The 19,732-nt window shown below is 29.1% G+C and overlaps 1 protein-coding gene across 1 annotated transcript; it reads left to right on the top strand.

Moving 5' to 3' along the window:
- The first annotated feature begins 4,774 nt into the window (after nucleotides 1-4,774).
- LOC107938796 (citrate-binding protein) lies at nucleotides 4,775-14,994 on the top strand. Its single transcript, XM_041084300.1, has 4 exons — nucleotides 4,775-4,936; nucleotides 10,067-10,156; nucleotides 14,102-14,170; nucleotides 14,404-14,994. Exons 1-4 carry the CDS (start codon nucleotides 4,775-4,777, stop codon nucleotides 14,809-14,811), a joined length of 729 nt encoding a protein of 242 aa, XP_040940234.1. The 3' UTR covers nucleotides 14,812-14,994.
- Nucleotides 14,995-19,732: the final 4,738 nt, after the last annotated feature.

The raw sequence follows: 19,732 nt of genomic DNA, 5'->3' as shown, positions 1-19,732 counted from the left end.
TTGAAAGTAAAACAGTGGTAGGCTGGATCCCAAAATCTGACCATGGCTTGGATCAATCGTTCGTCTACGCTGACAGCAATCAAGTTGGCTATGTCTCCATATCTCTCGGCGAAGATACCTCTAGTACCCGAGTCCCACTGATTCCAAACCCGAACCAAATCTTCAAGGTTATTCTGGCGAACATTTACAGTTACGTGCTCGGGCAAATTGGCAATACATCCCTCCACTAGACTATCCCCTTTTTCTTTCTGAGTTTTTGGAGACCAATCTCGGACTACGGCATTTTCCTCTGTTGTTTGTATAATTGACTCTTCCATTAGAAACCCGTTTTTTGGCAACCGATCTTTAGTCAACACCTTTCTAATATGATGCCTATAATGCATGATGAAAAACAATACGGCAAAGACAAATAATCTTGATTAGTAATTAAATACAGACAGAAAAAATATGGAAAATTGAACGAATCAAATTACCCAAATCTAGTTTATTAAACAGACCCAATCCCCTTTGTATAGACAGTAAAAATGCAAAAGGCAAGAGGCGTTCCTTCCGTGCACTTATTTTGGTGACTACTAAACGGACGAAGGTTCAGCATGGCTCTAGTTAGGTGGCTCGTATGGTTCATTATATGTGGTTTTGGTTCTAGATAGGTACTCGAATTGTCCGTACTGTTATCTGCTAAGATTAGTACAAAGCCTCGGTCATAGCCCATCACAGACTCACGAGTTCAATTCGAGGGATTACATTTACTTATGCCTATGCGGAGGGACAAGTTAACTCACGAAAGCATAAGTCATATGTAACCCGAAAGTATTCACTAGCCTGTGCGAAGGGACGAGTTAACTCACGAAGACGTAGCGTTTACTTTCACTTAAACGGACGGGGCCCGGGTTGAGAGCTCATGTTATGCGAAATGCAAGTGCACGGTGCATAGGGAGAAACTTGCAAACCTTTCATTTATTTTAAAACTACAAAACTAAAACCGTAAAACTTAAAGCTGAAAAACAAAAGATAAAACAAATTAGGAGACATGTATGTATGATTTTTTTTGAAAACAAAACTTAAGGATCATGATTAAATATTAATTTGAACATGGAAATTTGAAAATTTTGACAACACGCGTTTAATTCAACTCGACTCTCAAAAATGGAAGTCCCTAGCGGAGTCGCCAGCTGTAACGACGTAAAAATGTTTAGCTTTGGTCGCTAATTGTGGCGATTTATTGAAAACTTGAAAACTAAAGTTTGATTTTAAAATAAAGAGGGAGTCACCACCGATCCTTTTTCCTAGGTGTGATCGGACACCTATTAGATTTATTTTTTAAAACAAAAGGAAGGCCGAGTTTAGGTCTACGTCAAAAGTCCAGAGAAAAATAAGGTTCGAGAGTCGGTTACGCGCGGGGAAGGTATTAGCACCCTCGCGACGCCCAAAATTGGTATCTTATAAACACGTGTTGTCTTAATTTTCAAAAATGCGAGTTCAATGTAATATTTAGTCGTGATCCGATTGAAAAGACGAAAAATTTTAGTTTTTATTTTTTTTGGTTTTTTAGAAGGGTATTCCGTCTTTAGCACGAGCCGACAAATTTCACCCAACATAGCGATGAAATCTACGACTTAATGTTAAATCGGCGCGTTGCTTTATTTATTGAAATTAATTAAAACATAAGAAAAAAATATTTCTAAAGTGAGAATTTAAAAATAGATAAACGACGCAAACAATGATATCATTAATGAAAAATTTTAACATGGAATACTAGAAATTATTATAACAATAATAATGATATTTGCAAAAAAAAAGAAAATAAAAACAAATCATGTACTAATAATAAGAAAAAAATGATATAATTGGTAATAATAATATAAAATAATATGTACATAAAAGATACTTCACATATATGCATATAATAAGAGTATATAATAATAATAATATCTACAATAAAAGAAAATATTAGGAAATGTACAAAATATATATATATATATATATATAAAATATTTACAATAATGATGTAAATAAACAACATATAAAATATTTGAAATAACATATAAATGAAACATTTTAAAAAAAAGGTTAATAAATGAATTAAATAAATTTAGGACATGGCTAAAAACAAATTAAAATTCCGGATATAAAAGTATAAATATTGGATAGTTAATTAGGGATCAAAATGAAAACCAAACAAGATTTGAGGGCCAAATTTAAAAAAAAAGATAGAAAATGGGGGTTAATTGAATGAGGTTGCGAGAGAGGAGGACTAAACGCATAAATTTCCCTTTTAGGGAAAGTGCACAGACCCTACCCACCAAATAAAATACTGTCGTTTCAACACCATTATTTAAAAACAAAGATTTTTTTTGTGTTTCATTTTCAACCCCCAATCTTTAAAAAAAACAAAAAAACTTCCATGCTCTCTTCCCCTCCCCCTTTTTCTTTCTGTCGATTAGGTTCCTTAGAGACCCGCCCTACCGCCAACGACGATGGCGGTGACCGCCGTGTACAGCGAAGGAGCGCAACCTAGGTACGCCTACTTTAAAATTTTTTTATGTTTCTTTGTTAAAAAAAGGTTTTCTTAAAAAAAGAAAAGTAAAAAAAACAATGAATAAATATGAAAAAACAAGGTAAGCAGAGAACAAAAAGAAGAAAAAAAAAGAAACAAAAAAGAACAAAACTAAACCTCTTGAACCTTCCTTCTCTTTTTTTGTTTTCGTATCCGTTTTTATTTCCAATATCTGTGTTACAATCTTTCTTTTAAACCCCCCCTTTTTACAACATTTTTGAATGGCTTTTTATAGCCATCTTTTACAAGTTTTTTTATTACTTTTGCCATATTTTCCCGTCTTGCTTGTTTGCTCTGTTTTTGCAGGGTATGGGGGTGACTGGTGGAGCAGGTGATGGTGGCTGGTGTCAGAGGAAAGTGGGGAGGTGGCTAGGGTTTTTTTCTTTACTGGAAAATGTTTAGTAGGTTAGTTTAGGTGGGCTGTTGGTTTAGATTGGGTTTGATGATGTTGGGCTGATGAAATTGGGGTGGGTATTTGGTTGTATTTGGGCCAAAATTGGCCTACAACATTATGAACTATCCCCTTTTTCACCATTCACCAACTCAAATTATAACATTTCCATATCATCATTTTAGCCAACACCATATCAAGTTACGAACCACAGAAGATACCACATAAATATACATCATACCAAAAAGATCATCAACCATAATGTCATATATATACAATCCACACTTAATGGCTAGAATTCATCAAATAAAACACTTATATATGCCATTATAACCATGATTTAAATCTTCAAATATACAGATATAACCGATGGATAGTATGATGAAATCTCTGACAACTTCCAACCCAAACGAGCTTCCGATATCTAGAAACACAAAGAAATTAACACGAAGTAAGCATGTAATGCTTAACAAGTTCGTAATTTAAGAATAAAGCTTACCATTTTAATTTATAAGCATAAAACAATTTGAGACAATCCAGCATGACTTGGCATTAGCCTAAGCAACAACAACCTCTCAAATTAGATAATCACATAGCTTAACAAATCATCTCAAAACATCATAGCATATGTACACACTACTTATAAGCATTTATATTTTCAAGCATATGGTTAAGCATATTTCAACCCTCATAAACTCATACTTTTTCATACTTTCATAGCAACACTAATTGAAGCATTTGTTGATCCTTCCCTTTTTCATACCCGTTGAACCATTAGAATAATATCGGATACGCGGGAATCTCGCACATTATATGCCAACATAAAAATGCAAATTCATGCAATTTAGTCCACACTCATGCTAGCCGAATACCATATAAGCCCTTAGAAAACCCTACATTTCATTTATTTCACATTTTCACCATGAACATTTTTCTATTTTTCAATAAAATCCTTAAATAACAATTTCATCAAAATTTCCTTTACAAAAGTTGCACAACTATCATTAAGTACTTATTTTCATCCATCAAACATAAAAAAAACAACTAACCTATATTCATTGTAAAACCCTAGACTTTTAACAGTTTTACAAATTAGTTCCTAGGCTAGCTAGATTAAGTTACAACAACTCCAAAAACATAGAAATCATTAAAAATGGGACAAAAATACTCACAATGCACCCAAGGATACCATGATCGAACCTAGAAAGCTTAAATGGTGTTCTTTCCTTAGCAAAATCGGCTGAATATGGTGAAGAAAGATGATAGCCATGTTTTGTTTTATTTAATTTATCTTTATTTACTAATTTACTTTAATAACCTTTAAAAACATTAAAATTTTCACTTTTACCAAGCCATAATCATCCACTATCTTCTTTAATGGTCTAATTTTCATTTAAGGCCATTCATTTTTAAATTCCATAACAATTTAACATCTTTTACTGGTAGCACACAAGTTTTGCACTTTAAGCGATTTAGTCCTTTTGGCAAATTTTGCATGCAAACTATAAAATTTCTTCACGAAATTTTTATAGGATGCTACTATCATGCCGCAGACCATAAAATAATAATAAAATAAATTTTACGATGTCAAATTTTTTATCCCAAAACCACTGTTCCAATTTCACTAAGAACGGGCTGTTACAAGGGTTTTGGGCAGAGGAGTCAAGGTTTTCAAGATCCATGTCTTCAGTTGGTAGGTTGGCCTCGGCATGCTCTGGCGATGCCTTTTTCTCCACCACTAAGGAAGATAAGATTTCAAACCCTAGAATGTTTAGCAACAATGGAGAAGTTAATAGAGTTTGCACATAGGTTTTGTTTAGTTTCCCATGGGCAGATATGTGATGAGGAAGGCGAATCGAGCCGTGCATATACTAGATGATGTAGGAGGCTGTGCTGGCAACAGAGATTACGATGGAGCAAGATCGTTGGTGGGTGGATTTCTAGAGAACGAATTAGTGAGAGACTACGTAGGGAAGCTTGCTGGTTTTGTTTTATTGATTTCCATCTGATGCAGAAACGATGAAGAAGAAAGAGAGAAAGAGAGAAGAAGAAAGAATAGAAATAAAATGAAAAAAAATTATGACATAGGTTAATTTGTTGACATGTGGTTTGATTGATGATCAACTAACGTTTACCATTAAAATTGGGCTGATTTTTTTTTTAAAAAAAACTGTAATGTTGAGAGTGCCAATAAAAAAAATGTGAAGGGCACAAAACCAAAGACCCCTAAACGTTGAGGGTAATTTTTACAATTATGCCTTCATTTTTTTTTGTTTAATTATGAAGTTCACCCCTTTATTTTATGAAAATTCAAAATTTAGATTTTTTTTACTTTTATTTGTTAGAAATGAGTTATCATATTTTAGAATAATTAAAAATTTAATCTAATTGTTGGTAAATGCATAAACTTTAATTGTTAATTTTTTCTAGTTTATTGTGATACGTGGTTGGAATATAGGTTTTTGATAATTAATTGCGTATAAATTGTGCAACTATTAATTTCCAAATCAACGAATTAACAGCAAAATTCAAAAACGTTACCAAATGTATTAACTTATCAATTTCCGTAAAATATGATCAAATTTTAGAAGATTAAAATAAAGATATAGGAAGAGGAAATTAAGAAGTATATCTATATTTTAATACCAAAATCATATATAGTCAAATATCATATATCTCATAGACATACAAAAATTATATTAATAAATATATTGATATATTATATATTATTAAATTAAATATTATGTGTAAAAAGTTACACTATACCAACACTGAGTAATTTGGAGTAATAATGAATGTAATAATTACTCATTGAGCCAATATAGAGTGATACGAAATATTTTAATTTTAATTTTCTTTTTTATCATTGAATTTAATGTTTTGTTAATAGACATTTCTTAATATTAATAATTTTTATAATAATTTAAGATTAAATTTCATATTTATTTTATTTTAATTAATTTTATTGTTGCCAAAGTATATTTTCATTCAAAATATTGTATAATTACGTTGTCATGGATGAGAAAATTTTAAAATTATTTTTTAAAATACATATTTTTAAAAATGTTAATATTTATAGCTATTTTGTTTAGGAAAAAAATTTAGAATTATTGAATGAAAAAATTAAGTTAATTATGAATTTTTTGGGGTTTAGATAAAGAAAAAATCAGTTGATTAATGGGTATTGAGTTGGGTTGATTAAGAAAGGAACCATAATAAATAATATATCTTTATACGAGATAAAAAAACTTTCAAATTTAATGAAAGTTACAATAATTTAAAGTACAAAGCCCGAACAACAAACGTAATTAATGTAACTCAAATCCAAACCATAATTGAGACGATAAATACTCTTAACCATTAGGCATCACATACGATTCTTTAAATTTTATTTTAAAACACTATAAAAATAAACTTAAGATTTCGAGAGACCAAAACTCAAGTCTAGACATTTCGAATAGAAATTCTCTAGACACATCATTTTTTTTTATGAAAAAGAAAGATAATACAATATTTATATTAGACTATTCATACTTACTACAATTATAGACCCTTATTCATATTAAAAGTCAAATTAGCGATGCAATCCGTTTCTGAATTTTTTTCTTAAGGAGTATAAATAATTTCCCATTGAACCATTGCAGACAACATTGTTGAATATATCTGACAAGAGTTGAATTAGAGGACTTTAAATTTAATTAATTAATTTTAAATTAATTAACTAATTAATCAAAATTTAAAAAGAACATTTGAATTTTTTTTTTTTAAGAAATATTCACTGGTTATATTAAAACAAGTCTAAAACAAGCAAAAAAAACCAAAATAGAACAATTCCAGGAAGGGCCCAAAACAAGGGAGTCCCAAAACCTGCCCAGCACAAAGTAAACGCAGGAAAACAAAGCAAAAACAGAAAGACCCAAGGAAATAAAATAAAAAATAAATAAATAAATAAATAAATAAACTAACAGTTCCAAACAAAAGAAAAACACTCAAGATTTTAACCTGATTTGTGTTTTCTGTCGAATTATTGTTTCGTCAAAGAAAAACACTCATCCGGACGAAAGCAAATAGTAGGGCTGACTAAGAAAATTTGACACATTAAAAATATACTTGTTTAGATAGTTTATAAAATGTAAGTTTAAAAATTGCAATTACTTAAAAGTAAATTAAACATAATTTTATTTTTATTTAATATATAATTAATTTTAATTTTATGATATAAAAAATAAATATTATATATTTAAAATAGTGAAAATAATTTAATTTTTTAAAATTATTATTTTTATAAATATTTATGAAAAAGATAATTGATAATTTATCAAATGATATTTAAAAACTCATAAAATAAAGTTTATTTTATTAAAAATAAATCTAAATTTCTAAAAATATATATAAAAAAACTGAACATTAAAATAAATTATAATAAATGATTTTAAAATAGTAAAAAAGTCAATTGAATCCAACCGATATCGCAATTAAACAAGATAACGAGTTGCCTCATTTTGGGGCAATATTAGACTATTGTCCTGGAATTATCCCAAGCTATTTCAATTTAAAAAAGAACTTTGGCTTTTCCTAGCATTCATGAATAAACAATATCAAGTCCTGGAATCTGATTTTTGTGGAAAAAATCATGGATATAATACAACATAGCACATGATTGGTGTTGACACCATTTTTGGATTAAAAACGGGGTCGACTTGGGTTTTGAAAATGAAAACTAAAAACGGGAGTCGCCACCAATCTTTTTTTGTGAGGTGTGATCGGGTCACCTCGAAAAGTAGTTGTTTTTAATAACCGATTTAATTTTTATCAAAACAATGATTTTGGTCTACGGAATTCAAAAAACGGGTTCGGGAGTCGGTTACGCACGAGGAAGGATTAGCACCCTCGATATGCCCAAAATTGGTACCTAGTTGATTACTTAATGTCTTAATGTCAAAAATTGAGAACCTTGAAGAATTTTAAAAATACGATCCTTGTATTAAAACGTTGAAAATTTTCAGGAAAAAGGGGCATATTTCACGTTATTCGAGAAAGAGAATCATATCCAGTGAGTTAGGACACAATGTCTCGAATTTTCGATACGCGAATGAATGCCAAAATTTTATTTATTTGAAAGATATTTTATTATCCCAGGTTTAGGAAAGGGGTCGTGCCCAGTAAGTTAGGACACGATCTTTTCTTAATTCCGGAGATCATTTAAAAAAAAACTTGAGTTTGAAAAGATTCGTATATTTAGATTTATTGTGAAAATCGAAACCCAGTAAGTTAGGGTACGATATTCTCGAATCTAAACACGAAATATTATTAATTCAAAACGAACTTGTTATATCAAATAAAATGAAATACGAAAATCGTAGGAAAAATACGAAAGCCAATAAAATCATAATGCACGCAAAACTGTAAGAATAATATGGACAATAGGAACAGTATAATAAAAATCATACTTACAATAAAAAAACAATATATACAAATAAATTAAAATATTTATTCAAAATAATAAAGAAAATTAAATAAATAAGCAATAAATACAAAATAAAATAATAGTAAGGAATAGAAATATAATACACATATATATACGTATGTTGAAATTATAAAGTATAAAAATTCATATAAGCAGGTATTAATGTGTTTACGAAAATGAAAATATGGATATATACATATATATATACAATTAAAAAAAATAGAAAAATATATAAGTACATATAAGTTGTAAAATAGGTACGTACGTATATATATAGATTATAAAAAGGTGGGTATATATAGGTATGTATTTAAGTTAATATATATATATATATATAACATAAGTATGTATGTATACGGAGAATATGAATCATATATGTAAATGAGTATGTAAATATATATATGTATATTAAGATTATAAAATGAATAATAATATATATACAGGTATATGTGTATATGAACTAAAATATATAAAGTAATATATATGTATATGAATTTAAAAAGTATATAAAAGATATATTTTAAATTAAAGATTGTATGTAAGTATGTATATATATTTATAAAAATGAAAATATGTATATAGATATATGGATATGAATATAAGTTGTAAAATATATATAAAGAAAAATAAGCGTATGTGTAAGTTATAATATATATGTATATCATAAAATATATGTACATGTATATATGTATATATCGAAATTTGAATTAAAAAGATAATAATAATAATGATAATAATAATAATAATAATAATAGGACTAGATTAAAACTGAACCAAAATTTCCGGGCTAAAATAAGAAATAAATTAAGGTACGGGATCGAATTGTGATGCGCGCGAAAAAAAGGGGGGACCAAAATGGAAAATAAGCCAAAGCCTCCCAAAACGCTGCACAGTAATGGACCGAATTGAGGCAAAAATAAAATTTTGTGGCGAAATTGCAAATATGCGAAAAATTTTCTTGAAATCGCTACAGAATCAAAGGGACTAAATGCGCAAATTACCCAATAGTCAAAAACACGCGGATCCTCCCAATGGGTCGGGTTACCGCGCGGGTCAGAGACCAAAACGACGTCGTTTTTGGTCTCTGAACCCAAAGCCCAAACTGTGCCGTTTTGTGGGGTTATTTAAACCCAAAATTTTCCCAAAAATCTCATTTCCACCCACCATTAAAAAAAATCCGAAAGACCTCTGTTTTCTCAAAAGGTCCGGCCCTTGGGTTCCCCTAGCGCCGCCGTTACGCCACCACGGACGGTGGTCGGCCTCGCGCAAATAGGCATCTTGCCCATCCGTTTCAAGACCTTATTGAAGGCCAGATTCGCATGGCCTAAAGAGCCGAGAGGAGAGGCCTTGGAACCCAACTTTTAGGGTCGATCTTCGACGGGAAACAACCCTCAATCGGCGCAACCGAACGGCTCTCAGGTGAGTTCCCTTCTTTTTCCTTTCTTTATTTTATATATGTGTAAATAAACAAAAAGACAAGAAATAAAAATGAAAACGAAAAAAAAGTACTCATAATCACCTTAAAACTTAGTTTGTATTGTGTTTCCTTTTTTGCTAATCTCTGTTTTGTTACAAAGAGTACCCCCTGTTTACATGCTTGTTTCGGCTTTTATAGCCTTATTTTTGCTCTCTGTTCTTTGTTGTTTTGCAGGTTTTGCAGAGTAAGTGGGCATGGGCGGTGGTGGCAGGTGCTTGGGCGGTGGCAGCAGAAGACATGACAGGGGCGGTGGCTGCGGCGCAAGTGGGGCACTAGGGTTTCAGCGACTGAAACCCTAGTCTGACTCCTTGTTGGGTCTGGGGTCTTTGGGCTTCAATTGGGCCCCGGGTAAATGGGTTTGTTTTGGGTAGGTTAGGTTTGGGCTTCGGGTTAAAATGGGCCTGTAACAATTGGAATCAAAATCGAGAAAGTAATTTAATTATGGGTGTTGGAATAGTAGGGTGGCTACATGCTAGGGTTAGGAAGTTAGGTTAGGTTTTATTCACACACAAAAAATGATTTATTTCTCTTTCATACAATTTGAATTTTTTTTGTCATCTGGTGTCGGCTTCTCCTCCTAAAAATTCAAACTCAATTAACTCAATTTAAACCCATCCCACTATAAATATCTACAAAGCACAGCATTAAGAGGCACAAACAAACCAAGTATAATAATTCAATCTCATTTCTATCTTCGCCTTCTCAATTCTTTTGAATACTTAAAAAGATGGTTAAGTTTTCACTTGTTTATTTATTTCTTTGTGCGAGTTTTAGTCAATTAATTTGATTTCATGTTAATGCTCAGACCAGTGAATTTATCGCAGTTTCTCTATTAGAATCAAATTTTAAGCTGCAAAAACCTTATAATAAGTCTCCAAACGAACGATATAGTTTCAACAATGGCGTCCACACATTTTGGGTGTTTGCCAATGACAAACCTCATACCATAACTAGCAATACTAAACCATGCTCCAAAATTCGAATTCGAGTAAGTTACAAAATTAAAGTGTTTATATATATATATATATATTTTAAAATCATATTTTAAATTTTAAATTCTTCACTAAAAGATAATTTAGAATTTCAACAACTATTTATTTTTATTATATTAATTTTAAAAACTTTTAAATTTAAATATAAAGTTATTCTTTAATACTTTTAATTATTTTATTTTGTATTGTACTGTATTGTATTCTTATCAGCCATCAAAATCTATATTATATTGTCATAGTACCACCATTGAATTGGGGAAAAAACCAAAAATTGAAATATTCAAACAAATTAAATTAAATATTTTTATCAATTTAAAAAAATATCTAAATAACTTTTTGTTTTCTTTTTAGATATTTTTAATAAAAAAAACCTTGAACAGTAAGATAATAATACACCCAAAATGGTTGGTAAAAACTATTTGAGAAAAAAACTGTTTAATAATAAAATATGATTAATGAGCAAATTTTAATATAAGAATATTTCTTAGAAAAATACATAAATCTTTTTGAACATTATAATTATAATAGCAAAATATTTTATGAAAATTCAGTTATGGGTAACTCCAAGGGAGTAAGGTGGATCCAATTGCATTTTAGTTTAAAAGATTAATAATTCAGTTTATATTTTTCTTAATAAAATTGTCTTTAATTTTGAAATCTTATATATGTCGAAACCATTATCAGATCGAGTTTTGGAAAATAGGAATCGATTTTAAAAAACGAAAACGGGAGTTGCCACCAATCTTTTTGGGTGTGATTGGATCACCTTTAAAACATTTTGTTTTAAAATCATTAGTTTTGGTCCACGAAATAAAAGAACGGTTTCGGGAGTCGGTTACGTACGAGGAAGGATTAGCACCCTCATAACGCCCAAAAATTGGTACCTAATTGATTATCAAATGTCTTTAATGTTGAAAAAAAAATTAAGATGTAGTCCTCTTTAAAATATTTTAACTTTGAAAATCGGGATTCACTAGCGTCAAAGTATTGACATTAAGTTATCCCTTTTTTGAAATTCCTATCTCGAAACAGCAAAACGCTATATCAAATAAGTTAGGACATATTGCTTTGAAATTCCAAGATGGTGGCTTGCATTTAGAAAACCTCTAAAAACTTAGAAGAGTACTTAATTATTCGAATTCAACGAGAAAAGTGGCAACCCAATAAGTTAGGGCACTGCTTTCTCGAAATTTCCAAACACCAAGCAATGCCTTATTTGCAAAAAATCTTATTTCAAGGTAACAAATAAATGAATAAAACAAATAAAAAGATAATAACAAATAAGCTAGGAAATATTCGAGATTAAAAAAACTAGTAATAAATAAACAATCATTATGTAAGACTAAAGAATGAGAGTATAGTGAAGACAATAATAATATTAATAGTAACAATACAAATAAAAATTTTGGAATGATGTGTGAAATTATATATATGTATGTGAATATATAGATAAGTAAACAATATATATAGTGAGTGAAGAGTAAAAGGTAAAACAAGTGTATTTAAAGAATAATGGGTAAAAATATAATAATAGTGTAATAGTAGTAATAACGTAATAGTATTAGAAATATACGATATATAATATTGAAGGTAAATACATAATATATACATATTAGAAATAATCATACTATTAGAAACAACTATTAATAATATTACATAAATAGATATATAGTAGTAGCATATACATGATATAGTTAAAAAATATATAAAGTAAGATAATATGGGAAATAAAAAAATATATATAAACGATATAATATTAGGGATATGCAAAACAATAAAAATACAATATTAAAAGATATATATATATAATGTATACATAATATAATATTAAAATATTTACATGGTATATACATAATAATGTAAAAAATAAACTATTAGTAATATTATAAATATATACATATAGTAGTAATAATAATATAAAGGTATTTCATATAAACAGGTATGCACGTGAAAAAAAAGAAAAGAGAAAAATAATAATTACAAAAGTATGAAATCAAAATAATATGTAGAAACGTGTTTATTCTAAAAAGAATAACTGAAACTTAATTGAGAGAAGAAACAAAATCCAAGAGATAACTTACAAGTAAAACAAATTATTGAAACAGAATTTTGGGCTAAAATTAATTGCGTATAAATGTCCGAGATCTAAAATTAAAAATGCCCCAAATCTTAAAATACCACGCAAAGGGGGCAAATTGAAATAGCACACAGACTGCAGGGCTAATTTAAAATAATATAAAACTTAAATATGGCCCGATTGAAGGCTAGCACAAAGGAGGGGACCAATTGCGCAAATTACCCAATTAAAGGTAACATGCATGGTCCCAAGCAAAAAAGTTGATTCCACTCCCTCCATGCTACTTTGTTTTATTATTAATTAAAACTACTCCCCATACTATTTTGTTTTATTATTAATTAAAACTATTCCCCATACTATTTTGTTTTTATTATTAATTAAAACCATACTTTATTTTTTCTCTTTTTTATCATAAAAAAAACCTTTTTTTAAGAAAAAAAACAACAAAAAAAAGAGTTAAAACACCACCTTACCACCCTACATTCATTTTTCAAAATGGAGAGAAGGCTCTCAACTCTCTCAACCCTTCCCCTCCTCCGGTCATCGGATCGGCCATCAACCGTCACGCCAGTCACCGGCCACCGACGGCGGCGCCACTGTCCACGGTGACCGAAAAATCTTCCGAGGCCCTTTTTCGCTTCTCTTCTCGAGTAGAGTCCGGATTTGGGGTTAAAATGACTCAAAAACCTTTAAAAATTAATGAGAAGCACCCTAGAACCCAAGAATCCATTCGGTTTCCAGCCACCGATCCTCGGTGGTGGCTTCCTCGGTCGTCCACGATGTTGGAAAACTGAACACCGGTAAGATCCTTCCCTCTTTCCCTTTTTTTTATATTTTTTACAAGTTTTTTTCTTTGTTAAAAATATTTGTAAAATAGATAAAACGAATGAATAGAAAGAAGATCAAAAAAATAAAAATAAGGACAAATATCTTTTGAACTTGTTTTCTCCTTTTGATTTCTCCTAAAAGTCTCTGTAATACAACCCCCTCTAATACAATCTCTTCTCTCCCCAAAATACAATCGATTCTTCCTCAAAATACCATCAATCCCCCTCTACTATCGGTTATAGTATGGCCTTTATAGCCATTTACAAACTTTATTATATATATTTGTTATCTTTTCTTCTTCTTGTATGGCAGGCAAACGGTGGTGGAGGCATGTGCCACTTGGTAGTGGTTGGAAGTGGGTGGTTGAGGCTTGCGGCTAGAGTTTCTAATTTCCGAAAATAGGCTGTGGGCTAGGGTTTCTAAACTTTTGGGCTTCTTTTATGTTTTAATTTTTGGGTTGTAATTGGGTTGGTAGCTTTGTTTGTAAATGGACTTTTAATGGGCATTTTGATTTTTTTTTTATTTTTTTTCAAAATTTGGTTTATTTATTTAAGGCCCGGGCAAAATATGGGTTCTAAAATATAGTTTAGCTCGTCTTTTTAAACCCTTTCTAGGGCTATGATTATTCATCTGGAGTATGGCAATTTGAGGGAGAGGCATATATCCCAAGCGGAACAAATGCAACACCGGTGATGCAAGTATTTGGTGGCTCTTCACGTGCAACTACCATCATGCTCCGAGTTTACTCCGCCAATCTCACGGTTTACAGGTCTCCGACAGTGCTTGAAAACGTATATAATAGATGGTTCAACGTCAACGTAATCCATGATGTGGGAGCTTCCAATGTCAAGGTTTACATTGATGGCGTTCAAAAATACGAAGGATCTGGTGCTGGAGGAAACAATCATTACTTCAAATTTGGAGTCTATGCGGAAGATGGCGCCTCCCACCGTATGGAGTCTCGTTGGCGACAAATTCGAGTTCTTTGGAAGAACTCTACCAAGTTGGATATAATACGATAAATAATAATGGCCAAAAATGTAGATCCTCTATACTCTATAGTCTATGCTAATATTGTGGTTTATACAATGTGAGAGTGATGAGATATGTTTGACACTTGTATTGTGTAACTCAAAATTCAAGAGGCCTTCTTTCTTATACTCCCAACAAAATAAAGTAGTCATACGATCAAGTATTTTCTTTTATCCAAATTTATTAAATAATGTTTCTAACTCTCCTTTTCATATTATAATTACTTTTAATATCATCTAAGTTTCACGTTATTTTATATGTTTATTTTTTTAATCATTAAATAATTAAAATATATATTTACTAATTAAAGTAAAGTTAGTCTAATTCATAATAAAAGTTTATTAATTTTAAAAAATTTGAGATAATAAAATAATATTTTAAAAGTAATTAAAATATTAAATAATTAGATAAAATAATTTGTTATTAAAATTTATTAAAATCAGATAAAAATAAAGCTATTGAATATCAAACAAAAATAACTAAACTTTTTAAATAATAATGAAAATCATACCTTTTTTGGTGATCGAAAAAAACACCCTAAAATATGATTTTTTTTCAATAATTATTTAGATGTTATTTAAATGAAAATGTCTTGTTAATGCATATATTTATAGTATTAAATGTTAGTTTTAATTGTTACATAATTGTAACACTAATTATCTAAAATAATAAGTTGAATTTAATATGGATTCAAAATATAATTAAGGGATAAAAACTACTACACTGAAAATGAAAACATTATTAATAAAATAATTATAATCATTAATAATTTGCTATGAATGTAAAACTTATCTATTACTTTTATATTCAAGATTTAATATAAACATTACCAATAAAATAATTATTATAACCTTAAAATAAAATTATATTTATAATTTTATTTTTATTAATTATAAAAAATGATTTTAACTTGATAATTATTATCATATTTAAAATAAATCATATTTACATATAAAATATATATTTATTTAATTAAAACTTGTAACTAAAAAACTTGGGTTTTTATTATTTTTAATTTATCTAAATGTAACACCCCCAACCTGTATCCCTCACCGAAACCGGATTACGGGGCATTACTGGAGTTTACAAATCAAACAGACAGAAATTTCAAACATTTCATATCATCAAAACAAGTCATCAAAGCATTATTCAAGTCCAAATTATAAACATACTAAATCCAAATCAATTTGCCTAGTTCATGAGCACTTAAACATAGAATTAAATTCACATGCACCTATCTAGATTTAGTTCAATTTACCATGCCATAATATGGCTTCAAAAGCAAACACATATTTATATGTATAAAACCAACCAAAATTAAACTTATAATCTCATTTACAATCAAACCACAAAATAACTATTATTTAGACATCCTAGGTGCATGCCGACACAAAGGATAAACATCACCACATTTGAGTTCGAGATCGTTGTTAGACGCTGAATCAGCGATCAAACTTAAGTACCTAACCTGCGCACGAAAAACAAAATTGTACACTAAGTAAACCTCAGTGGTATTTCTATAATCCGAATATTTAATGACAAAAGATAATATAATATATACATTTTAATTATAAGCACAATTGAATATTAAAAACCACATTTATTCATACAATGACATTAATCATTCAATTTTTCAATTCATAAATACATCATTCATGCCATACTCAATTCTCATCATTTGCTATATAATAGCTTTTCACAATATGATACACATATCATTTAAACAACAATATTGTTCATTCCATATCCAATTCATGAATACACAATTCATGTGTATCAATCCATATTTCAATGCATTATCTCATTATCATTTCATATAAAATATCATCTAATATCAATCATAATGCATTTCAATTAATTACCCCTATTAACACAACTCGGACTTGGACGGATATACGAATTCAACCAAACACACCAGTTTGGCACCCAGTGCCTCATCGGATAATTCGAAGTAATAATTTGACACCCAGTGTCTCAACGGCTAAGCCGAAGTAAATTGGCACCCACTGCCTCATCGAATTAATCCGAAGTAGTAAATTGACACCTAATGTCTCATCGAATCGAAGTCGCAGAAATCCCTGAACTCTTCCAATCTTATGACATGCCATCTATATCCGACTCAGCTTGATACAGTTAATAGGGTTTAATTTCACTTTCCAAAGACAACCAATATTCAATTATCATATTTGCACCAATATATTCATTTCAATTCAAATAATCAATTCAATCCATTCAATCAACTTTTAATCCAATTCAATATCAAAGTGCCAAATATTCACCTCAACCACTTACCATAAACATTAAATCAAAATACAATAATTAATAACTAGATTCGGATTATAGAAATACAAACCAGAAATTCCGAGCTATTTCACGTAGGGGTGAGCAAAACTCGATTCGACTCAAAAAAATCGAAAAAAAATTTGAATTTCGAGTTAAACGAATCGAGTTATTCGAGTTAATCGAGTTGAGTTTTCGAATTCGAATAACTCGAATAATTCGAATAATTTGAATATCAAACTATAATATTTTACATTTTTACCCCAAACTCCCAAACCTTTTTACTTTTCCCTTAAAACTTTTACTCCTTCCCACTTTCCCCCCAAAACTTTTACTCCCCTTCAATCCCAACCCCCCAATCTACCCAAAATCCATTTCCCACTAAAATTTTACTCTCCCATTTACTTTTTCTCAAAATTTTATTCCCAAAAACACTCAAAACTTTTTATTTTGCCCCATAATTTTTACTCCCTCCCATTTTCCTCTTAAAAATTTTACTTCCTTTTAATCCCACCTCCCATCTACCCCAAATCCACCCTCAATTTTTTTTTAATATTTTCCCTCCAAAATTTTACTCTCCCCTATTTACTTTCCCTCAAAACTTTTATCTCCCAAAACTTTTTATTTGCCCTCTAAATTTTTACTTCTCACCCTATACTCTCAAATAAAAAATTAAAATTATCTAAAAAAAATCACTAAACATAAATAGTAATAATTTTATTTATATTTACTATTTATATTATTAAATTAAATTTCACATTTTATATTATTTATATTATTGGATTGTTTAGTCATATTGAATATTTATATTAAAATTAAATTATTAACTATGCTATTAAATATTCATGTTAAAATTTTATATTGGTATCAATTTCACATTTTATCTTTAAAATAATTTTTATTAAAAAATCACATTTTTACATCTAATATATTTTTTAATTCGAAAATACATAGTGACAAGAATCTGAAGATAATTGAAGCAACTAAGCAAACAAAGAAGTTAACCCGTATATAAAAGATTAATAAATAAATTATGAGGTGATGAAAGTTAATAAAAATTTTAATTAAGGTGGATAAATTTTATTACGATGGGTGACAGTGGTTATAAGGACCCAAAATTATTTTTTAAAATTTAACTCGAACAAATATATTCGATTCGTCTCGATTCGAGAAAATTTCAAATAAAGTTAGGATGATAAAATAAGATTCGAAAACTCGATTAACTCGAAAATTTTCGATTCGATTCGATCGAATGCTCACCCCTAATTTCACGTCAAATTTTTCTTTTCCCTTTTTAGTCGAGGATTTCAGTACGACGTTAGCTACAGAATTAAAACAATTAAAATTCATCAATACAACACAATTCAATTGCATATTGCATATTTCAATTTTTAATCAAATATTGTCTAATTTCTAATTTAGTCCCTAAATCGAGACTAACTTTTATTCTTCACATTTAATTCTTTATTTTCATGCAAATTCCACTTTAGACTAAATTCAGCTCCTTTCACATAAATCCTTAAATTTTTAAATTTTCACAATTTAGTCCCTATTACTCAAAATTTACAATTTGTTCTACAATTCAATCATTTTTCATTTCTAACTTGAAAATCTATCAATTTAATCCCTAATACTCAAATTATTCAACATAAACAACATTTAAAAACTCAATAATTTCTAAAATTTTGACGTGGGTTGGGTAGTATTTAATATCGAGATTCTAAAAAAATAAAAATTATAAGAAAAATAATTAAATTGACTAACTAATTGTACTTTGAACTTTGAAACCCTAATTTCTCCTTTTTTTCTTTCCCTTTTTCTTTTCTTTATTTTTCTCCCTGTTTCCTTTCTATTTTGTTTCTTTCTATTTCTTTTTGTTTCTTTTATTTATTATATTTACTTATTATAATATATAATTTAATATATATACTTAATAATTATATATTATTATAATATTATAATGTATATTTTAACTTTATATTTTATAAATATCTATCTTATGTGGCCTCAATTATGACCATTGGCATAATTGCTTCTTTAGTCCCTTTAATTTTTATTTTAATCTATAATTCAACTTTCACTTTATATGCAATTTAGTCCTTATACCTAATTATTTTTAATTCAAGCAAATTCACTTAACCGAAACCTAATTAACTATACAACTAGCTTCATAAATATTTATTAAAATATTTACGAGTCTGATTTACAGGAACGGAGTCCCGAGAATACATTTTTTTTAATTTGGTCCTTTTTAATTAATTAACTATCGAAACGTTAAAATTTATTATCGAAACTGTAATACTACCTTAATGACACTTGGTAAATATTTATAAAAATATTTATGACTCAGTTTATAAAAATAAGGTTCCGATCCCTCATCTTCTAAAACCACTTGAACTTAATAAATCACTATATAGCACAAATTATCAAATCAAAAACTATTTTTAAAAATTCACATTTGACTCGTAAATATTAAATAATAATATTTAAAAACTTACTCATCGGATTTGGTGGTCTCGTGTTATGAGAATTTCACAAACAGTTAGTTATAAGTATTAGTTTGTTAGTTGAGCTCAGTTAGTTAAGAAACGGTTATAATCTGCATGCATTAAAAACGTTGATGTGCTTCTC

This window comes from Gossypium hirsutum, chromosome A02, assembly GCF_007990345.1.
Source record: "Gossypium hirsutum isolate 1008001.06 chromosome A02, Gossypium_hirsutum_v2.1, whole genome shotgun sequence".
In the NCBI taxonomy this organism is placed as follows: Eukaryota; Viridiplantae; Streptophyta; class Magnoliopsida; order Malvales; family Malvaceae; genus Gossypium; species Gossypium hirsutum.
This window is presented reverse-complemented; position numbering and strand designations above follow the sequence as displayed.